Source organism: Oncorhynchus masou, chromosome 32, assembly GCF_036934945.1.
Source record: "Oncorhynchus masou masou isolate Uvic2021 chromosome 32, UVic_Omas_1.1, whole genome shotgun sequence".
In the NCBI taxonomy this organism is placed as follows: Eukaryota; Metazoa; Chordata; class Actinopteri; order Salmoniformes; family Salmonidae; genus Oncorhynchus; species Oncorhynchus masou.
Window position 1 is genome coordinate 92,670,041 of NC_088243.1, and position 23,934 is coordinate 92,693,974.

At 46.9% G+C, this 23,934-nt stretch overlaps 1 protein-coding gene across 2 annotated transcripts in view; it reads left to right on the forward strand.

Annotated features, from left to right (window-relative positions):
* The window catches only part of LOC135526801 (vascular endothelial growth factor receptor 3-like), a 397,127-nt gene that overhangs the window by 340,035 nt on the left and 33,158 nt on the right, over positions 1–23,934 (forward strand). For both annotated transcript variants that reach the window (XM_064955467.1, XM_064955466.1), the window contains exons 17-23: positions 2,268–2,374; positions 2,901–3,036; positions 3,777–3,881; positions 4,001–4,203; positions 9,192–9,360; positions 9,679–9,773; positions 16,683–16,805. In XM_064955467.1, coding sequence (XP_064811539.1) covers positions 2,268–2,374; positions 2,901–3,036; positions 3,777–3,881; positions 4,001–4,203; positions 9,192–9,360; positions 9,679–9,773; positions 16,683–16,805 — 938 coding nt within the window. The remainder of the gene's footprint in view (positions 1–2,267; positions 2,375–2,900; positions 3,037–3,776; positions 3,882–4,000; positions 4,204–9,191; positions 9,361–9,678; positions 9,774–16,682; positions 16,806–23,934) is intronic.

Below are 23,934 nucleotides of genomic sequence, written 5' to 3' on the forward strand. Positions count from 1 at the left end.
GGGCTAATGTTGTTGTTGTTTATCTCACCAGGTTCTAGTGCCAGGGCTAATGTTGTTGTTGTTTATCTCACCAGGTTCTAGTGACAGGGCTAATGTTGTTGTTGTTTATCTCACCAGGTTCTAGTGCCAGGGCTAATGTTGTTGTTGTTTATCTCACCAGGTTCTAGTGACAGGGCTAATGTTGTTGTTGTTTATCTCACCAGGTTCTAGTGACAGGGCTGATGTTGCTGTTGTTTTTCTCACCAGGTTCTAGTGCCAGGGCTAATGTTGTTGTTGTTTATCTCACCAGGTTCTAGTGACAGGGCTAATGTTGTTGTTGTTTATCTCACCAGGTTCTAGTGCCAGGGCTAATGTTGTTGTTGTTTATCTCACCAGGTTCTAGTGCCAGGGCTAATGTTGTTGTTGTTTATCTCACCAGGTTCTAGTGACAGGGCTAATGTTGTTGTTGTTTATCTCACCAGGTTCTAGTGCCAGGGCTAATGTTGTTGTTGTTTATCTCACCAGGTTCTAGTGACAGGGCTAATGTTGTTGTTGTTTATCTCACCAGGTTCTAGTGCCAGGGCTAATGTTGTTGTTGTTTATCTCACCAGGTTCTAGTGACAGGGCTAATGTTGTTGTTGTTTATCTCACCAGGTTCTAGTGACAGGGCTGATGTTGTTGTTGTTTATCTCACCAGGTTCTAGTGACAGGGCTAATGATGTTGTTGTTTATCTCACCAGGTTCTAGTGCCAGGGCTAATGTTGTTGTTGTTTATCTCACCAGGTTCTAGTGACAGGGCTAATGTTGTTGTTGTTTATCTCACCAGGTTCTAGTGCCAGGGCTAATGTTGTTGTTGTTTATCTCACCAGGTTCTAGTGACAGGGCTAATGTTGTTGTTGTTTATCTCACCAGGTTCTAGTGACAGGGCTGATGTTGTTGTTGTTTATCTCACCAGGTTCTAGTGCCAGGGCTAATGTTGTTGTTGTTTATCTCACCAGGTTCTAGTGACAGGGCTAATGTTGTTGTTGTTTATCTCACCAGGTTCTAGTGACAGGGCTGATGTTGTTGTTGTTTATCTCACCAGGTTCTAGTGACAGGGCTGATGTTGTTGTTGTTTATCTCACCAGGTTCTAGTGACAGGGCTGATGTTGTTGTTGTTTATCTCACCAGGTTCTAGTGACAGGGCTAATGTTGTTGTTGTTTATCTCACCAGGTTCTAGTGACAGGGCTGATGTTGTTGTTGTTTATCTCACCAGGTTCTAGTGACAGGGCTAATGTTGTTGTTGTTTATCTCACCAGGTTCTAGTGACAGGGCTGATGTTGTTGTTGTTTATCTCACCAGGTTCTAGTGACAGGGCTAATGTTGTTGTTGTTTATCTCACCAGGTTCTAGTGACAGGGCTAATGTTGTTGTTGTTTATCTCACCAGGTTCTAGTGACAGGGCTGATGTTGTTGTTGTTTATCTCACCAGGTTCTAGTGACAGGGCTAATGTTGTTGTTGTTTATCTCACCAGGTTCTAGTGACAGGGCTAATGTTGTTGTTGTTTATCTCACCAGGTTCTAGTGACAGGGCTAATGTTGTTGTTGTTTATCTCACCAGGTTCTAGTGACAGGGCTGATGTTGTTGTTGTTTATCTCACCAGGTTCTAGTGACAGGGCTAATGTTGTTGTTGTTTATCTCACCAGGTTCTAGTGACAGGGCTAATGTTGTTGTTGTTTATCTCACCAGGTTCTAGTGACAGGGCTAATGTTGTTGTTGTTTATCTCACCAGGTTCTAGTGACAGGGCTGATGTTGTTGTTGTTTATCTCACCAGGTTCTAGTGACAGGGCTAATGTTGTTGTTGTTTATCTCACCAGGTTCTAGTGACAGGGCTGATGTTGTTGTTGTTTATCTCACCAGGTTCTAGTGACAGGGCTGATGTTGTTGTTGTTTATCTCACCAGGTTCTAGTGACAGGGCTAATGTTGTTGTTGTTTATCTCACCAGGTTCTAGTGACAGGGCTGATGTTGTTGTTGTTTATCTCACCAGGTTCTAGTGACAGGGCTAATGTTGTTGTTGTTTATCTCACCAGGTTCTAGTGACAGGGCTAATGTTGTTGTTGTTTATCTCACCAGGTTCTAGTGCCAGGGCTAATGTTGTTGTTGTTTATCTCACCAGGTTCTAGTGACAGGGCTAATGTTGTTGTTGTTTATCTCACCAGGTTCTAGTGACAGGGCTGATGTTGTTGTTGTTTATCTCACCAGGTTCTAGTGACAGGGCTGATGTTGTTGTTGTTTATCTCACCAGGTTCTAGTGACAGGGCTAACTTGGAGATCGTGATTCTGATCGGGACGGGTGTCATCGCTGTGTTCTTCTGGGCTCTACTCATTCTCATCTTCTGCAACGTCAAACGGGTCAGAACACACACACTGCCCCGTGAACTCCCTGTGCTTGTCTCTCTCTTAGACATAATGTATCTCTTCCAATCAGAATGGCTGTGACACGGTGAACTCTGACCCCACCTCTCTACCATCTCCCTCAGCTCTTTAGACACATGGGGAATGGAGTCAAGGTTCAAATAGCGCAAGTCTCTAAATGAAGCCTAAGTCAGCGTGTCTAGGCGCTAACAGATACCTGTGCTTTGATGTCAGAGATACAGAAACACAGGGTTGCACCAACTCTTTCCAGAGTCTTTCTCCCAAGAGTAAATCAACCTTGCTAAAGCTATATTGACTCATTATGGATGTTATTTCTAGTCTGTTTTCCTCTCTCCGAGCTAACTCTCCTAGCTAACTGGGTCGTTGCTGAGCAACTGTTAATATCTGATATTGTTTATTGGCCCAAATGTCAATGTCCACGCTTCACTGAGCCTCTCTCACTCTCTGCCTCTCACTCTCTGCCTCTCACTCTCTGCCTCTCACTCTCTGCCTCTCTCTCCAGGTGAACCCAGCAGATATAAAGACAGGCTATCTATCCATCATAATGGACCCAGGGGAGGTTCCTCTGGGTGAGCAGTTTGAATACCTCCCCTACGACTCCTCCCAGTGGGAGATATCTATGGACAAACTACAACTAGGTAAGGGAGGGAGGGAGGGAGGGAGGGGGAGGGATATTTGAGGGGTAGAGAGAGGGAGGGATAGTTAGAGAGGGAGGGAGGGAGGGAGGGAGGGAGGGAGGGAGGGAGGGAGGGAGGGAGGGAGGGAGGGAGGGAGGGAGGGAGGGAGGGAGGGAGGGAGGGAGGGAGGGAGGGAGGGAGGGAGGGAGGGAGGGAGGGAGGGATATTTGAGGGGTAGAGAGAGGGAGGGATAGTTAGAGGGGTGGAGGGAGGGAGGGAGGGAGGGATATTTGAGGGGTAGAGAGAGGGAGGGAGGGAGGGAGGGAGGGAGGGAGGGAGGGAGGGAGGGAGGGAGGGAGGGAGGGAGGGAGCATATGGACGAGTGAAAGAATAAACAAACTGAAGAATGAATGGATAAAGGAATGAGTCGGCAAAAATAATCAACCAAACTAATGAACATCCCATTCTGGTTTCCTCTGTTCCTGTTGAATGGGACTGCTACTGATGATGATGATGACACACAGTCTGGAGGGTAGCGTCTGGTCCCGTCCAGACTGATGGATGATAACGCTGTTGTTTGTCCCTGTGGGCATTGGAATTACAATCCTATTACATTCTAACTTTTTATTGTATACATTTACATTTTCCTCATTAAATAGGCAGATGTTGCTGTCCGGAGGGACTTAGGATTAGTGGTAGCTATATTACACTGTCTTCACAATTACAATCTCTCCCTCTCTCTGTCTGTGTCTCTCTCTCAGGGAAGGTGTTGGGTCATGGAGCGTTTGGGAAGGTCATCGAGGCCTCCATCTTTGGCATCAGCCAGAACAACAGCCTGGACACTGTGGCGGTGAAGATGCTGAAAGGTGTGTGTGTGTGTGTGTGTGTGTGTGTGGTGTGGTGTGGTGTGTGTGTGTGTGTGTGTGTGGTGTGCGTGTGTGTGCGTGCGTGTCCTGACCTCGTCTCTCCCTGTCGTCTGTTCCAGAGGGAGCGTGTGCCAGTGACCACAAGGCTCTGATGTCAGAGCTGAAGATCCTGATCCACATTGGGAACCATCTGAACGTGGTCAACCTCCTGGGGGCATGTACCAAGCCCAGCGCCCCCCTCATGGTGGTGGTGGAGTACTGCAAGTATGGGAACCTGTCCAACTACCTGAGAGCCAAGAGGGAGTTCTTCCTACCTTACAGGGTAAGACCTAACCCCTAACCTGTCCAACTACCTGAGAGCCAAGAGAGAGTTCTTCCTACCTTACAGGGTAAGAGCTAACCTCTAACCCCTAACCCCTAACCTGTCCAACTACCTGAGAGCCAAGAGCTAAGACCTAATGCTAACCTCTAAACTTTAACCCCTAACCTGTCCAACTACCTGAGAGCCAAGAGAGAGTTCTTCCTACCTTACAGGGTAAGACCTAATGCTAACCCCTAACCCCTAACCTGTCCAACTACCTGAGAGCCAAGAGAGAGTTCTTCCTACCTTACAGGGTAAGAGCTAACCCCTAACCCCTAACCCCTAACCTGTCCAACTACCTGAGAGCCAAGAGCTAAGACCTAATGCTAACCTCTAAACTTTAACCCCTAACCTGTCCAACTACCTGAGAGCCAAGAGAGAGTTATTCCTACCTTCAAATCAAATGTATTTATAAAGCCCTTCGTACAGCAGCTGATATTTCAAAGTGCTGTACAGAAACCCAGCCTAAAACCCCAAACAGCAAGCAATGCAGGTGTAGAAGCACCTAGGAAGAAACCTAGAGAGGAACCAGGCTACTAGGGGTGGCCAGTCCTCTTCTGGCTGTGCCAGGTGGAGATTATAACAGAGCATGGCCAAGATGTTCAAATGTTCATAAATGACCAGCATGGTCCAATAAAAATAATCACAGTAGTCGAGGGTGCAGCAAGTCAGCACATCAGGTGCAGAACAGTTGAAACTGGAGCAGCAGCACGGCCAGGTGGACTGGGGACAGCAAGGAGTCATCATGCCAGGTAGTCCTGGGGCATGGTCCTAGGGCTCAGGTCCTCCGAGAGAGAGAAAGAAAGAAAGAGAGAAAGAGATAATTAGAGAGAGCATACTTGAATTCACACAGGACACCGGATAAGACAGGAGAAGTACTCCAGATATAACAGACTGACCCCAGCCCCCTGACACATAAACTACTGCAGCATAAATACTGGAGGCTGAGACAGGAGGGGTCAGGAGACACTATGGCCCCATACGATGATACCCCCGGACAGGGCCAAACAGGAAGGATATAACCCCACCCACTTTGCCAAAGCACAGCCCCCACAACACTAAAGGGATATCTTCAACCACCAACTTCCCATCCTGAGACAAGGCCGAGTATAGCTCACAAAGATCTCCGCCATGGCACAACCCAAGGGGGCGCCAACCCAGACAGGATGACCACATCAGTGAATCAACCCACTCAAGTGACGCACCCCTCCCAGGGACGGCTTGAAGAGCACCAGTAAGCCAGTGACTCAGTCCCTGTAATAGGGTTAGAGGCAGAGAATCCCAGTGGAGAGAGGGGAACCGGCCAGGCAGAGACAGCAAGGGTGGTTCGTTGCTCCAGAGCCTTTTTGTTCACCTTCACACTCCTGGGCCAGATTACACTCAATCATATGACCTACTGAAGAGATGAGTCTTCAGTAAAGACTTAAAGGTTGAGACCGAGTTTGCGTCTCTGACATGGGTAGGCAGACCATCCCATAAAAATGGAGCTCTATAGGAGAAAGCCCTGCCTCCAGCTGTTTGCTTAGAAATTCTAAGGACAATTAGGAGGCCTGCGTCTTGTGACCATAGCGTACGTGTAGGTATGTACGGCAGGACCAAATCAGAGTGATAGGTAGGAGCAAGCCCATGTAATGCTTTGTAGGTTAGCAGTAAAACCTTGAAATCAGCCCTTGCCTTGACAGGAAGCCAGTGTAGGGAGGCTAGCACTGGAGTAATATGATACAAAAAAATTGGTTTTAGTCAGGATTATAGCAGCCGTATTTAGCACTAACTGAAGTTTATTTTGTGCTTTATCCGGGTAGCTGGAAAGTAGAGCATTGCAGTAGTCTAACCTAGAAGTAACAAAAGCATGGATTAATTTTTCTGCATCATTTTTGTACAGAAAGTTTCTGATTTTTGCAATGTTACGTAGATGGTTAAAAGCTGTCCTTGAAACAGTCTTGATATGTTCTTCAAAAGAGAGATCAGGGTCCAGAGTAACGCCAAGGTCCTTCACCGTTTTATTTGAGACTACTGTACAACCATTAAGATTAATTGTCAGATTCAACAGAAGATCTCTTTGTTTCTTGGGACCTAGAACAAGCATCTCTGTTTTGTCCGAGTTTAAAAGTAGAAAGTTTGCAGCCATCCACTTCCTTATGTCTGGAACACGGGCTTCTAGCGAGGGCAATTTTGGGGCTTCACCATGTTTCATTGAAATGTACAGCTGTGTGTCATCCGCATAGCAGTGAAAGTTAACATTATGTTTTCGAATGACATCCCCAAGAGGTAAATATTTAGTGAAAACAATAGTGGTCCTAAAACGGAACCTTGAGGAACACCGAAGTTTACAGTTGATTTGTCAGAGGACAAACCATCCACAGAGACAAACTAATATCTTTCCGACAGATAAGATCTAAACCAGACCAGAACTTGTCTTTGGAGACCAATTTGGGTTTCCAATCTCTCCAAAAGAATGTGGTGATCGATGGTATCAAAAGCAGCACTAAGGTCTAGGAGCATGAGGACAGATGCAGAGCCTCGGTCTGACTCCATTAAAAGGTCATTTACCAGCTTCACAAGTGCAGTCACAGTGCTATGATGGGGTCTAAAACCAGACTGAAGCATTTTGTATACATTGTTTGTCTTCATGAAGGCAGTGAGTTGCTGCGCAATAGCCTTTTCTAAACATTTTGAGAGGAATGGAAGATTCGATGCTTTTACAAGAGAGGCTTTATTACTGCCACTTTTAGTGAGTTTGGTACACATCCGGTGGATAGAGAGACGTTTATTATGTTATAAAACATTTTGAGAGGAATGGGAGATTCGATATCGGCCGATAGTTTTTAATATTTTCTGGGTCAAGGTTTGGCTTTTTCAAGAGAGGCTTTATTACTGCCACTTTTAGTGAGTTTGGTACACATCCGGTGGATAGAGAGCCGTTTATTATGTTCAACATAGGAGGGCCAAGCACAGGAAGCAGCTCTTTCAGTAGTTTAGTTGGAATAGGGTCCAGTATGCAGCTTGAAGGTTTAGAGGCCATGATTATTTTCATCATTGTGTCAAGAGATATAGTACTAAAACACTTGAGTGTCTCTCTTGATCCTAGGTCCACGCAGAGTTGTGCAGACTCAGGACAACTGAGCTTTGAAGGCATATGCAGATTTAAAGAGGAGTCCGTAATTTGCTTTCTAATAATCATAATCTTTTCCTCAAAGAAGTTTATGAATTTATTACCACAAGTGTAAGCCATCTTCTCTTGGGGAATGCTGCTTTTTAGTTAGCTTTGTGACAGTATCAAAAATAAATGTACCTTACGGGGTAAGACCTAACCCTAACCCCTAACCCCTAACCTCTAACCTCTAAGCCTAACCTCTAACCCCTTAACCCTAACCCCTTAACCCTAACCCCTAACCTCTAACCCCTTAACCCTAACCCCTAACCTCTAACCCCTTAACCCTAACCTCTAACCCCTAATCTCTAACCCCTTAACCCTAACCCCTTATCTCTAACCCCTTAACCCTAATCCCTAATCTCTAACCCCTTAACCCTAACCCCTAATCTCTAACCCCTTAACCCTAACCCCTAATCTCTAACCCCTTAACCCTAACCCTAACCCCTAATCTCTAACCCCTTAACCCTAACCCTAACCCCTAAACTCTAACCCCTTAACCCTAACCCCTAATCTCTAACCCCTTAACCCTAACCCTAACCCCTAATCTCTAACCCCTAATCTCTAACCCCTTAACCCTAACCCCTAATCTCTAACCCCTTAACCCTAACCCTAACCCCTAATCTCTAACCCCTAACCACTAACCCTTACCCCTAATCTCTAACCCCTTAACCCTAACCCCTAATCTCTAACCTCTAACCCCTTACCCATAACCCCTAATCTCTAACCCCTAACCACTTACCACTAACCCCTAATCTCTAACCCTTATCCTCTCCAACTACCTGAGAGCCAAGAGAGAGTTCTTCCTACCTTACAGGGTAAAACCTAATCTCTAATCTCTAACCCCTTAACCCTAACCCCTAATCTCTAACCTCTAACCCCTTACCCCTAACCCTAAATCTCTAACCCCTAACCACTAATCTCTAACCCTTATCCTCTCCAACTACCTGAGAGCCAAGAGAGAGTTCTTCCTACCTTACAGGGTAAAACCTAACCTCTAATCTCTAACCCCTTAACCCTAACCCCTAATCTCTAACCTCTAACCCCTTACCCATAACCCCTAATCTCTAACCCCTAACCACTTACCACTAACCCCTAATCTCTAACCCTTATCCTCTCCAACTACCTGAGAGCCAAGAGAGAGTTCTTCCTACCTTACAGGGTAAAACCTAACCTCTAATCTCTAACCCCTTAACCCTAACCCTAACCCCTAATCTCTAACCTCTAACCCCTTACCCCTAACCCTAAATCTCTAACCCCTAACCTGTCCAACTACCTGAGAGCCAAGAGAGAGTTCTTCCTACCTAGTTGGTTGCTGACTCATGGAGTATAATCTACTGACACTATGGATTTCTTGTTATTTTTGCCCTTGTTGGGTATCAGGCCTTGAATATATGATTGACATAACATAACTGTTTTATCAGGGTGACACTAGGAGACAATTACATACAACACTTACACATGGTTGGTTTGAATTGAAAAAACGATCTGAGAGGTGAACGTGATGCTGAGTGTTTACTATGGCAGGGTTTGTGAACGGTCGGTTGTGACTCAAAGGATCTCTTCCTGTGACACAATGGCTGTTGAAATATTCAATCCTATAGCGCTTTGTCCGCAATGCATGTTTTAAAGGCAATGTCCCACGTTCACTGAGATGCAATGTGGTGAACGCTGCATGTGTCGACTCGATCGGAAATTACCATTAAATGGCACAAAGTTTAATGATGAAGTGCGATTGGATTAAATCCTGGTCAATGTGTAGATGGTAACCTACATGATGTACCTGTGTGTTCTTCAGGACCGCTCCCCTAAGACTCAGAGCCAGGTGAGACGCATGATAGAGGCGGGACAAGTGGAGCAGAGAGCCCGCCTCCCACCTTCCCCGTCCTCCTCCTCTATTGGCAGCCTCCAGAATCAGTCACCCAGCAAGTCCAATCAGAAGAGCCACTCTTCTGCTGTGGAGAAAAGTGAGTAGTGTGAATTGTTGTATTGGCCGAATCCTAACTTCAGACTGACATAAATAATGTCTTCATGTCAATGGGAATTGGTGCTGAAAGTTCAGTCTTGACCTTTTGACTGGAGAGCTCCATCTGAGCCTCAAGAATATAGAACTAAGACAAGTTATAGCTAAGTTAAATCCTCTCTCTCTCTCTCTCTCACTCTCTCTCTCACTCACTCACTCACTCCCCCTCTCTCTCTCTCCCTCCCTCCCTCCACCTTACCCCCCACCTCCCTCCACCTTCCCTCCCTCCCCCATCCCTCCCTCACTCACTCCCTCCCTCCAGTGGAAGACCTATGGAAGACTCCTCTCACTATAGAAGATCTGATCTGCTATAGTTTCCAGGTGGCCAGGGGAATGGAGTTCCTGGCCTCACGAAAGGTATTTCCCCAGCATCCACACACCCATCGTCCCAGAATACTTCTCCTTACACACCCATCATCCCAGAAGACTTCTCCTTACACACCCATCGTCCCAGAAGACTTCCCCCTACACACCCATCATCCCAGAAGACTTCTCCTTACACACCCATCGTCCCAGAAGACTTCTCCTTACACACCCATCATCCTAGAAGACTTTCCCTTACACACCCATCATCCTAGAAGACTTTCCCTTACACACCCATCGTCCTAGAAGACTTTCCCTTACACACCCATTGTCCCAGAAGACTTCTCCTTACACACCCATCGTCCCAGAAGACTTCTCCTTACACACCCATCATCCCAGAAGACTTTCCCTTACACACCCATCGTCCCAGAAGACTTTCCCTTACACACCCATCGTCCCAGAAGACTTTCCCTTACACACCCATCGTCCCAGAAGACTTCCCCTTACACACCCATCATCCCAGAAGACTTCTCCTTACACACCCATCGTCCTAGAAGACTTCCCCTTACACACCCATCGTCCCAGAAGACTTCCCCTTACACACCCATCGTCCCAGAAGACTTCCCCTTACACACCCATCGTCCCAGAAGACTTCCCCTTACACACCCATCGTCCTAGAAGACTTCCCCTTACACACCCATCGTCCTAGAAGACTTCTCCTTACACACCCATTGTCCTAGAAGACTTCCCCTTACACACCCATCGTCCTAGAAGACTTCCCCTTACACACCCATCGTCCCAGAAGACTTTCCCTTACACACCCATCGTCCCAGAAGACTTTCCCTTACACACCCATCGTCCCAGAAGACTTCCCCTTACACACCCATCATCCCAGAAGACTTCTCCTTACACACCCATCGTCCTAGAAGACTTCCCCTTACACACCCATCGTCCCAGAAGACTTCCCCTTACACACCCATCGTCCCAGAAGACTTCCCCTTACACACCCATCGTCCCAGAAGACTTCCCCTTACACACCCATCGTCCTAGAAGACTTCCCCTTACACACCCATCGTCCTAGAAGACTTCTCCTTACACACCCATTGTCCTAGAAGACTTCCCCTTACACACCCATCGTCCTAGAAGACTTCCCCTTACACACCCATCGTCCCAGAAGACTTCCCCTTACACACCCATCGTCCCAGAAGACTTCCCCTTACACACCCATCGTCCTAGAAGACTTCTCCTTACACACCCATCTTCCTAGAAGACTTCTCCTTACACACCCATCATCCCAGAAGACTTCTCCTTACACACCCATCTTCCTAGAAGACTTCTCCTTACACACCCATCGTCCTAGAAGACTTCTCCTTACACACCCATCGTCCTAGAAGACTTCTCCTTACACACCCATCGTCCTAGAAGACTTCTCCTTACACACCCATCGTCCTAGAAGACTTCTCCTTAAAAACCCATCGTCCTAGAAGACTTCTCCTTAAAAACCCATCGCCCTAGAAGACTTCTCCTTAAAAACCCATCGCCCTAGAAGACTTCTCCTTAAAAACCCATCGTCCTAGAAGACTTCTCCTTAAAAACCCATCGTCCTAGAAGATTTCTCCTTAAAAACTAGAAACCACAAAGAGATTATAGAGAACAAGCTGTGTAATATATAGTAATACATACTGTACCGTGCCAGTTTCCCAGAACCACATGAACCACACATGGTGTGGTATAAGGCTCTGGACTAAAGTAGTGCACTACACCATACTGATCTCCCTAGAAACCACAGAGATTCTAGAGACCAGTCTGACAGGCGTGGGAGGAGGGAGGATGGGAGGAGGATGGGGAGGAAGAGGGAGGAAGAGGAGGAGGAGGGAGGAGGAGGTGTAATGCTATAATAACACATTCTGGGCTTGTTTCTCAGACACAGATTAAGCCTAAAAACATGTTGAGGAGAGATACTGAAACTTTTTATTTTTAATAAGGACTGTAGGTAATACCCAGTCTACTGCTTTCTCTCACTAAGGACTGTAGGTAATATCCAGTCTACTGCTGTCTCTCAGTAAGGACGGTAGTTAATACCCAGTCTACTGCTGTCTCTCACTAAGGAATGTAGGTAATACCCAGTCTATTGATGTCTCTCACTAAGGACTGTAGGTAATACCCAGTCTACTGCTCTCTCTCACTACCCATTTTGCTGGACTAAAGACCTGAGTTCTTGGTAAAAGCTGGGAGATATGGGGCGGTACCTTGGTAAAAGCTGGGAGATATGGGGCGGTACCTTGGTAAAAGCTGGGAGGTATGGGGCGGTACCTTGGTAAAAGCTGGGAGGTATGGGGCGGTACCTTGGTAAAAGCTGGGAGATATGGGGGCGGTACCTTGGTAAAAGCTGGGAGGTATGGGGCGGTACCTTGGTAAAAGCTGGGAGATATGGGGCGGTACCTTGGTAAAAGCTGGGAGGTATGGGGCGGTACCTTGGTAAAAGCTGGGAGATATGGGGCGGTACCTTGGTAAAAGCTGGGAGGTATGGGGCAGGACCTTGGTAAAAGCTGGGAGGTATGGGGCGGTACCTTGGTAAAAGCTGGGAGGTATGGGGCGGTACCTTGGTAAAAGCTGGGAGGTATGGGGCGGTACCTTGGTAAAAGCTGGGAGATATGGGGCGGTACCTTGGTAAAAGCTGGGAGGTATGGGGCGGTACCTTGGTAAAAGCTGGGAGATATGGGGCGGTACCTTGGTAAAAGCTGGGAGATTTGGGGCGGTACCTTGGTAAAATCTGGGAGGTATGGGGCGGTACCTTGGTAAAAGCTGGGAGATATGGGGCGGTACCTTGGTAAAAGCTGGGAGATATGGGGCGGTACCTTGGTATAAGCTGGGAGGTATGGGGCGGTACCTTGGTAAAAGCTGGGAGATATTGGGCAGTACCTTGGTAAAAGCTGGGAGGTATGGGGCGGTACCTTGGTAAAAGCTGGGAGATATGGGGCGGTACCTTGGTAAAAGCTGGGAGGTATGGGGCGGTACCTTGGTAAAAGCTGGGAGGTATGGGGCGGTACCTTGGTAAAAGCTGGGAGATATGGGGCGGTACCTTGGTAAAAGCTGGGAGATATGGGGCGGTACCTTGGTAAAAGCTGGGAGATATGGGGCGGTACCTTGGTAAAAGCTGGGAGGTATGAGGCGGTACCTTTCCCGAGCTGGTGGAACTGTAAGTGGAATGGTATCAAATACATCAAATAAATAGTTTCCATGTGTTTGATGGCTTATTGCTCTGGGGCAAGTCCTTCACAGTGTGGGGCGTCTCCAGGAGCTTCTGGAACACAGTATTCCATCTTACCAGGAGCCTCTGGAACACAGTATTCCATCTTACCAGGAGCCTCTGGAACACAGTATTCCATCTAACCAGGAACAACTGGAACACAGTATTCCATCTAACCAGGAGGCTCTGGAACACAGTATTCCATCTTACCAGGAGGAGCCTCTGGAACACAGTATTCCAACTAACCAGGAGGCTCTGGAACACAGTATTCCATCTAACCAGGAGGAGCCTCTGGAACACAGTATTCCATCTAACCAGGAGCCTCTGGAACACAGTATTCCATTTTACCAGGAGGAGCCTCTGGAACACAGTATTCCATCTTACCAGAAGGAGCCTCTGGAACACAGTATTCCATCTAACCAGGAACAACTGGAACACAGTATTCCATCTTACCAGGAGGAGCCTCTGGAACACAGTATTCCATCTTACCAGGAGCCTCTGGAACACAGTATTCCATCTAACCAGGAGCCTCTGGAACACAGTGTGCCATCTTACCAGGAGCCTCTGGAACACAGTATTCCATCTTTCCAGGAGGAGCCTCTGGAACACAGTATTCCATCTTACCAGGAGCCTCTGGAACACAGTATTCCATCTTACCAGGAGCCTCTGGAACACAGTATTCCATCTAACCAGGAGCCTCTGGAACACAGTATTCCATCTAACCAGGAGCCTCTGGAACACAGTATTCCATTTTACCAGGAGGAGCCTCTGGAACACAGTATTCCATCTTACCAGAAGGAGCCTCTGGAACACAGTATTCCATCTTACCAGGAGTCTCTGGAACACGGTAGTCCGTAGAACATCTCAGTTTCATGGGGTATCCATACTGACTGTTGCCAGATGAGTAGGGCCATTGCTGGGCCAGTATTACATAGGAAGTCCAGCACTACAAACACAACAAGGGAATTGAAGTCCATTAGCAGCTATTTAAGGCTAACCATTCTAATCATTCTTTCTCCCCAGGCTGCTTGTGTTTGAATTGTCTTTGAAAATAGGATTCACTAAACATGGTCACCTGGTACCCAGAGTCTAGTAGGCAAGGCACAGCGATTCCCCCTGCAATAACCTCCACCTAATGACATTCCCCTATTAAAACAGGCTTGATTGACTCATTCTGCTTTGCAGTACTCACCCTGTCCACTCGCCTTACAGTGGCCGGGCATTCCGGTTTAAAGCCTGCTTTGGCTCTTGCAGTTGTGGGTATTCTCTGCCCATGTTGCCTACCTCTCTCCGCAGTGAAGACAGACGGGTGGCCTTGGTCATCCCAGTACAGTCTCTGCTGAAAAAAAAACACGTCCCCCTTGTCCTGGAACATTCTAGGGTCGTCGGGTTGGGTCGCTGCTCCTTCAAGCATTAGTCCCCCCCCCCCGTAATTACTTCCTGTGACTAAAGAACTCCTCTGTGTGTCTGTTTCTTCTTGAGTAGCAGAGTCTTGTAGAGAGGGTTGTTCTCTGGTCACCTGCCTGGCCAAGCCTTCACTCTGTACGCTCTCCCCGTTTCCCTTGCCTCTTGTCAAAGTCGTGAACAATACATATGGTGGTCTTGACGAAGCTGACGTTGGAGGTCTTTTTGTTAACGGCACCTGGTTGCAGAGCCATGATCACCTGGTCTTGCAATGTGTCTACCTTGGTGGCTGAACCATCAGGCTTTGCAGTTTCCCACTTCCTGTAATCGCAGGAGGAAGGCCCCCCCACATGTTCTCCGCCAGCCTGTTTAGCATGGAAAATTTTAATTTTCAGGTTAGCTAGTGATTCACACATGCCATATAGTTCTTCAAGTTTAACTAAGATTTTAGCAGTTGTTGTTATTTGTGGCAGAGCAGGTGAACCCAAGTGCAGACTCAGACGAGGAGACGGGGACAAGGAAACTACGGTATTTATGGACAAGCGGGAGTAAATAGGGTGCAGGGAAGCTCAGGCGGGTAGCAGGGAAGCAGGAACTGAGGCTGGGGCAAGGGGAGTAAGGGCAGGCTAAGCAGATCTGGAGCAGAATCCAAGGAAGCAGTAGAGCTGCCAGGGCAGGACTGACGAGACGAGGGACTGGAGACAGGGACCAGAGTCAGAGTGGATGGAACTGCAGCGGAGAGAAAAGCAGCATCGTGCCAGGGAAAAACAGGCTCAACAGGATAACAAGATCGATGCAGGAACAAATTGCTTGAAATGCAGACTGACTGAGCAGAGGCTACGATCTGGCAGCGTGTAAGTGGCAGGGCTGAGTATTTGTAGAGGTCTTGATTATGGAACAGGTTGCAGCTGGTGGGAATCTGCTCTGCCTCCAGCACACCTGTCTCCACTCACACATTCACTTACACCCACTCAGAGAGGGAGAGAGCACTGGGGGAGTGGCGGCAGGTTAGGGAGACACAAGATAAGAAGTAGAGGGCGTGGCAGGAGCAGATGTAACAGTACCCCCCCCCCCCTCTACAAATGCCACCTGGCACCTGCCTGGGCTTATCTGGGTGTAAGATATGAAAATCAAGCTCCTCCCTAACACTGTGTTATCTTAGTAAAGCTCCTCCCTCCCACTATGTTGTCTTAGTGAGGCTCCTCCCTCCCACTGTGTTATCTTAGTGAAGCTCCTCCCTCCCACTGTGCTGTTAGTGAAGCTCCTCCCTCCCACTTTGTTGTTAATGAGGCTCCTCTCTCCCACTATGTTGTTAGTGAAGCTCCTCCCTCCCACTATGTTGTCTTAGTGAGGCTCCTCCCTCCCACTGTGTTTTCTTAGTGAAGCTCCTCGCTCCCACTGTTGTTAGTGAAGCTCCTCCCTCCCATTATGTTGTCTTAGTAAAGCTCCTCCCTCCAACTATGTTGTCTTAGTGAAGCTCCTCCCTCCCACTGTTGTTAGTGAAGCTCCTCCCTCCCACTATATTATCTTAGTGAAGCTCCTCCCTCCCACTGTGTTGTAAGTGAAGCTCCTCCCTCCCACTGTGTTGTTAGTGAAGCTCCGCCCTCCAACTGTGGGCCCTGGTCTAAAATAGTGCTCTTTGATGGTCCCTGGTCTAAAGTAGTGCGCTTTGATGGGCCCTGGTCTAAAATAGTGTAATTTGATGGGCCCTAGTTTAAATTAGGGCCCTGGTCTAAAGTAGTGCACTTTAATGGGCCCTGGTCTAAAGTTGTGCTCTTGATGGAATCTGGTCTAAAGTAGTGCACTTTAGTGGGCCCTATATAGGGAATAGGGTGCCATTTGGAACACACACTGTCTCTGTCTCATCCTCAATGATGCCTTTGACCTCTCGACCCCTCTGTGACCCTGGAGCTTTGATGTTGTCATCTCCTCTGTCGGAGCTCAACAGAGACTTGGCCCGGAACATTCTCCTGACACACACACACAGAAACACACACGCACAACCGCAGAAACATACACATGCAGAAACACACACACACACACACAAACACAGAAACGCAGAAACACACACATGCAGAAACACACACACAGAAACACACACACACACACACAGAAACGCAGGAACACACACGCAGAAACACACAAACACAGAAACACACACACACACACAGAAACACACACACACAGAAACACACACACACACACACACACACACACACACACACACACACACACACACACACACACACACACACACACACACAATGTTTATCTGCATTGTTGTTAATGTTGTGTGTGTGTTTCGGCAGTGTATCCACAGGGACCTTGCAGCGAGGAACATCCTGCTGTCAGAGAACAACGTGGTGAAGATCTGTGACTTCGGCCTGGCTCGAGACATCTACAAAGACCCCGACTACGTCAGGAAAGGCAGCGTAAGACACACACACACCTCGGGGGGAAAAACTCGCTGTCGTTACATCAGGGCCAACGCCAAACGTCTGTTACCAGAGGAGCTTTGGAACCGTAGATGTTCAGGAGTTACGATTGTCTAGGGATCATCAACTTTACTCTTAGAAAACAAGGTGTTATCTAGAACCTATAAGGGTTCTTCGGCTGTCCCTGTAGGAGAACCCTTTGAAGAACCCTTTTTGGTTCCGGGTAGAACCGTTTTGGGTTCCATGTAGAACCCTTTCCACACATACCTGAAAACAAAAAGGGTTCTCATATGGGGACAGCCGAAGATCCCTTGTCTCTCTCTCTCTGTCTCTCAATTCAATTCAAGGGGCTTTATTGGCATAGGAAACATCTGTTAACATTGCCAAATCAAGTGAGGTAGATAATCTCTCTCTCTCTCTGTCTCTCTCTCTCTCTGTCTCTCTGTCTCTCTCTCTGTCTCTGTCTCTCTCTCATCTCTCTTAATTCAATTTAAATTGTATTTAAGGGCTTTATTGACATGGGAAACATATGTTAACATTGCCAAAGCAAGAGAAGTAGATAATAAACAAAAGTGGAATAAACACTCACAAAAGTTCCAAAAAGAATAAAGGCATTTCAAACGTTGTGCAAATAGTTAAAGTACAAAAGGAAGATAAATTGGCATAGATATGGGTTGTATTTACAATGGTGTTTGTTCTTCACTGGTTGCCCTTTTCTTGTGGCAACAGGTCACCAATCTTGCTGCTGTGATGTCACACTGTGGTATTTCACCCAGTAGATATGGGAGTTTATCAAAATTGGGTTTGTTTTCTGAATTCGTTGTGGATCTGTGTAATCTGAGGGAAATATGTGTCTCTAATATGGTCATACATTTGGCAGGAGGTTAGGAAGTGCAGCTCAGTTTCCACCTCATTTTGTGGGCAGTAAGCACATAGCCTGTCTTCTCTTGAGAGCCATGTCTGCCTACGGCGGCCTTTCTCAATAACAAGGCTATGCTCACTGAGTCTGTACATAGTCAAAGCTTTCCTTAATTTTGGGTCAGTTACAGTGGTCAGGTATTCTACCACTGTGTACTCTCTGTTTAGGGTCAGTCACCAGGTATTCTGCCGCTGTGTACTCTCTGTTTAGGGCCAAATAGCATTCTAGTTTGCTCTGTTTTTTAGTTAATTCTTTCCAATGTGTCAAGTAATTATCTTTTTGTTTTCTCATGATTTGGTTGGGTCTAATTGTGTTGCTGTCCTGGGGCTCTGTGGGGTGTGTTTGCGGGTTTGTGAACAGAGCCCCAGGACCAGCTTGCTTAGGGGACTCTTCTCCAGGTTCATCTCTCTGTAGGTGATTGCTTTGTTATGGAAGGTTTGGGAATCGCTTTCTTTTAGGTGGTTGTAGAATTTAACGTCTCTTTTCCTGATTTTGTTAATTAACTGGTATCGGCCAAATTCTGCTCTGCGTGCATTATCTGGGGTTTTACGTTGTACACAGAGGATATTTTTTGCAGAATTCTTCATGCAGAGTCTCAATTTGGTGTTTGTCCCATTTTGTGAATTCTTGTTTGGTGAGCGGACTCCCAGACCTCACAACCATGAAGGACAATGGGTTCTAGAACTAATTTAAGCATTTTTAGCCAAATCCTAATTGGCCAAATGTTATGTTCCTTTTGATGGCGTAGAATGCTCTTCTTGTCTTGTCTCTAAGCTCTGTGGAAGTTGATGTTGGAACACCATTATTTTGGTCTAACTGAGATTTACTGTCATGTCTGGCAGGGCCCAGGTCTGGCAGGGCCCAGGGCTGACAGAATCTGTGCAGAAGATCTAGGTGCTGCTGTAGCCCCTCCTTGGTTGGTGACAGAAGCACCAGATCATCAGCAAACAGTAGACATTTGACTTCAGATTCTAGTAGGGTGAGACCGGGTGCTGCAGACTGTTCTGGTGCCCTCGCCAATTCGGTGATAGATAAACTCAGCAAAAAAAGAAACATCCCTTTTTTCAGGACCCTGTCTTTCAAAGATATATCGTTAAACACTGTTTCCCCTGCTTGTTCAATGAACCATAAACAATTAATGAACATGTACCTGTGGAACGGTCGTTAAGACACTAACAGCTTACAGACGGTAGGCAATTAAGGTCACAGTTATGAAAACTTAGGACACTGAAGAGGCCTTTCCACTGACTCTGAAATACACCAAAAGAAAGATGCCCAGGGTCCATGTTCATCTGCGTGTTGATGGACCAGACAGGACTGGCAAAAAGTGCTCTTCACTGACGTGGGAGAGTTTTGTCTCACCAGGGATGATGGTCGGATTCGCGTTTATCGTCGAAGGAATGAGCGTTACACCGAGGCCTGTACTCTGGAGTGGGGTCGATTTGGAGGTGAAGGGTCCGTCATGGTCTGGGGCGGTGTGTCACAGCATCATCGGACTGAGCTTGTTGTCATTGCAGGCAATCTCAACGCTGTGCGTTGCAGGGAAGACATCCTCCTCCCTCATGTGGTACCCTTCCTGCAGGCTCATCCTGACATGCCCCTCCAGCATGACAATGCCACCAGCCATACTGCTCGTTCTGTGTGTGATTTCCTACAAGACAGGAATGTCAGTGTTCTGCCATGGCCAGAGAAGATCCCGGATCTCAATCCCATTGAGCACGTCTGGGACCTGTTGGATCGAAGGGTGAGGGCGAGAGCCATTCCCCCCTAGAAATGTCCGGGAACTTCCAGGTGCCTTGGTGGAAGAGTGGGGTAACATCTCACAGTAAGAACTGTCAAATCTGGTGCAGTCCATGAGGAGGAGATTCACTGCAGTACTTAATACAGCTGGTGGCCACACCAGATACTGACTGTTACTTTTGATTTTGACCCCCCCTTTGTTCAGGGACACATTATTCCATTTCTGTTAGTCACATGTCTGTGGAACTTGTTCAGTTTATGTCTCAGTTGTTGAATCTTGTTATGTTCATACAAATATTTACACATGTTAAGTTTGCTGAAAATAAACACAGTTGACAGCGAGAGGACGTCTTTTTTGCTGAGTTTATGTTGAAGAGGGTTTTAAGCTGAATCCTTGTCTCACACACTCGCCTTGTGGAAAGAAATGTGTGTGTTTTTTGCCAATTTTAACTACACACTTGTTTGTGTACATGGATTTTATAATGTGGTATGTTTTCCCCCCAACACCACTTTCCATCAGTTTGTATCGCAGACCCTCAGGCCAAATTGAGTCAAAGGCTGATGTTAAAGAGTTTTAATATTTCCAATTGGAATTTGTTGTCTGAGTATGTTATCATTTCATTGAGGATACCATCAACACCACAGGCCTTTTTGGGTTGGAGGGTTTGTATTTTATCCTGTAGTTCATTCTATGTAATTGGAGAATCCAGTGGGCTCTGGTAGTCTTTAATAGTTGATTCTAAGATTGGTATTTGATCATGTATATGTTTTTGCTGTTTGTTCTTTGTTATAGAGCCAAACAGATGGGAGAAGTGGTTTACCCAGACATCTCCATGTTGGATAGATAATTCTTCTTCTTCGTGTTGTTGTCTGTTTAGTGTTATAGAGCCAAACAGATGGGAGAAGTGGTTTACCCAGACATCTCCATGTTGGACAGATAATTCTTCTTCTTCGTGTTGTTGTCTGTTTAGTGTTATAGAGCCAAACAGATGGGAGAAGTGGTTTACCCAGACATCTCCATGTTGGATAGATAATTCTTCTTCTTCGTGTTGTTGTCTGTTTAGTGTTATAGAGCCAAACAGATGGGAGAAGTGGTTTACCCAGACATCTCCATGTTGGACAGATAATTCTTCTTCTTCGTGTTGTTGTCTGTTTAGTGTTATAGAGCCAAACAGATGGGAGAAGTGGTTTACCCAGACATCTCCATGTTGGATAGATAATTCTTCTTCTTCGTGTTGTTGTCTGTTTAGTGTTATAGAGCCAAACAGATGGGAGAAGTGGTTTACCCAGACATCTCCATGTTGGACAGATAATTCTTCTTCTTCGTGTTGTTGTCTGTTTAGTGTTATAGAGCCAAACAGATGGGAGAAGTGGTTTACCCAGACATCTCCATGTTGGATAGATAATTCTTCTTCTTCGTGTTGTTGTCTGTTTAGTGTTATAGAGCCAAACAGATGGGAGAAGTGGTTTACCCAGACATCTCCATGTTGGATAGATAATTCTTCTTCTTCGTGTTGTTGTCTGTTTAGTGTTATAGAGCCAAACAGATGGGAGAAGTGGTTTACCCAGACATCTCCATGTTGGATAGATAATTCTTCTTCTTCGTGTTGTTGTCTGTTTAGTGTTATAGAGCCAAACAGATGGGAGAAGTGGTTTACCCAGACATCTCCATGTTGGACAGATAATTCTTCTTCTTCGTGTTGTTGTCTGTTTAGTGTTATAGAGCCAAACAGATGGGAGAAGTGGTCTACCCAGACATCTCCATGTTGGATAGATAATTCTTCTTCTTCTTGTTGTTGTCTGTTTAGTGTTTTCCAATTTTCCCAGAAGTGGTTAGAGTCTATGGATTCTTCAATAACATTAAGCTGATATCTGACGTTCTGTTCCTTCTTTTTCCGTAGTGTATTTCTGTATTGTTTTAGTGATTCACCATAGTGAAGGTGTAGACTGAGGTTTTCTGGGTCTCTATGTTTGTGGTTGGGCAGGTTTCTACACTTCTTTCTTAGGTTTTTGCATTCTTCATCAAACCGTTTGTCATTGTTGTTCATTTTTATCAGATTTATGTTTGAATTTTTTTGATTTGATAGGGAAGCTGAGAGGTCAAATATACTGTGTAGGTTTTCTACTGCTAAGTTTACACCTTCACTATTACAGTGAAATGTTTTGTCAAGCAATGCAGGTGTAGAAGCACGGTGGCTAGGAAAAATTCCCTAGAAAGGCCAAAACCTAGGAAGAAACCTAGAGAGGAACCAGGCTATGTGGGGTGGCCAGTCCTCTTCTGTCTGTACCGGGTGGAGATTATAACAGAACATGGCCAAGATGTTCAAATGTTCATAAATGACCAGCATGGTCGAATAATAATAAGGTAGAACAGTTGAAACTGGAGCAGCAGCACGGCCAGGTGGACTGGGGACAGCAAGGAGTCATCATGTCAGGTAGTCCTGGGGCATGGTCGTAGGGCTCAGGTCCTCCAAGAGAGAGAAAGAAAGAGAAAGAGAGAATTAGAGAGAGCATACTTAAATTCACACAGGACACCGGATAGGACAGGAGAAGTACTCCAGATATAACAGACTGATCCTAGCCCCCCGACACATAAACTACTGCAGCATAAATACTGGAGGCTGAGACAGGAGGGGTCAGGAGACACTGTGGCCCCATCCGATGACACCCCCAGACAGGGCCAAACAGGAAGGATATAACCCCACCCACTTTGCCAAAGCACAGCCCCCACAACCCTAGAGGGATATCTTCAACCACCAACTTACCATCCTGAGACAAGGCCGAGTATAGCTCACAAAGATCTCTGCCACGGCACAACCCAAAGGGGGGGGGCGCCAACCCAGACAGGAAGATCACATCAGTGACTCAACCCACTCAAGTGACGCACCCCTCCTAGGGACGGCATGAAAGAGCCCTAGTAAGCCAGTGACTCAGCCCCTGTAATAGGGTTAGAGGCAGAGAATCCCAGTGGAAAGAGGGGAACCCTCACAGCCTATCATTGACTATGTACATACCCAGCGTGCGACAGAGCTGCAGGAGTTGTGACCTGTTTTTGTTGGTTATGTTGTCGTAGTTGTGTCTAGGGGGGCATATGGAAGAGGGAATGCTGTCACCTCCAGGTAGGTGTTTGTCCCCCTGTGTGCTGAGGGTGTCAGGTTCTTGTCCTGTTCTGGCATTTAGGTCACCACAGACTAGTACATGTCCCTGGGCCTGGAAATGATTGATTTCCCCCTCCAGGATGGAGAAGCTGTCTTTATTAAAGAATGGGGATTCTAGTGGGGGGATATAGGTAGCACACAGGAGGACATTTTTCTCTGTTGAGATCATTTCCCTTTGAATTTCTAGCCAAATGTGAAATGTTCCTGTTTAGATTAATTTAATAGAGAGAGTTAGGTCTGCTCTATACCAAATTAGCATACCACCTGAGTCTCTTCCCTGTTTCACACCTGGTAGTGTGGTGGATGGGACTACCAGCTCTCTGTAACCTAGAGGACAACCAGTGGGTCCATCTCCTCTATACCACCCACCTGGTAGTGTGGTGGATGGGACGACCAGCTCTCTGTAACCGAGAGGACAACCAGTGGGTCCATCTCCTCTATACCACCCACCTGGTAGTGTGGTGGATGGGACTACCAGCTCTCTGTAACCTAGAGGACAACCAGTGGGTCCATCTCCTCTATACCACCCACCTGGTAGTGTGGTGGATGGGACTACCAGCTCTCTGTAACCTAGAGGGCAACCAGTGGGTCCGTCTCCTCTATTACCACCCACCTGGTAGTGTGGTGGATGGGACTACCAGCTCTCTGTAACCTAGAGGGCAACCAGTGGGTCCGTCTCCTCTATACCACCCACCTGGTAGTGTGGTGGATGGGACTACCAGCTCTCTGTAACCTAGAGGACAACCAGTGGGTCCATCTCCTCTATACCACCCACCTGGTAGTGTGGTGGATGGGACTACCAGCTCTCTGTTACCTAGAGGACAACCAGTGGGTTCATCTCCTCTATACCACCCACCTGGTAGTGTGGTGGATGGGACTACCAGCTCTCTGTTACCTAGAGGACAACCAGTGGGTCCATCTCCTCTATACCACCCACCTGGTAGTGTGGTGGATGGGACTACCAGCTCTCTGTAACCTAGAAGGCAACCAGTGGGTCCATCTCCTCTATACCACCCACCTGGTAGTGTGGTGGATGGGACTACCAGCTGTCTGTAACCTAGAGGACAACCAGTGGGTCTGTCTCCTCTATACCACCCACCTGGTAGTGTGGTGGATGGGACTACCAGCTCTCTGTAACCTAGAGGACAACCAGTGGGTCCATCTCCTCTATACCACCCACCTGGTAGTGTGGTGGATGGGACTCCCAGCTCTCTGTAACCTAGAGGACAACCAGTGGGTCTGTCTCCTCTATACCACCCACCTGGTAGTGTGGTGGATGGGACTCCCAGCTCTCTGTAACCTAGAGGAC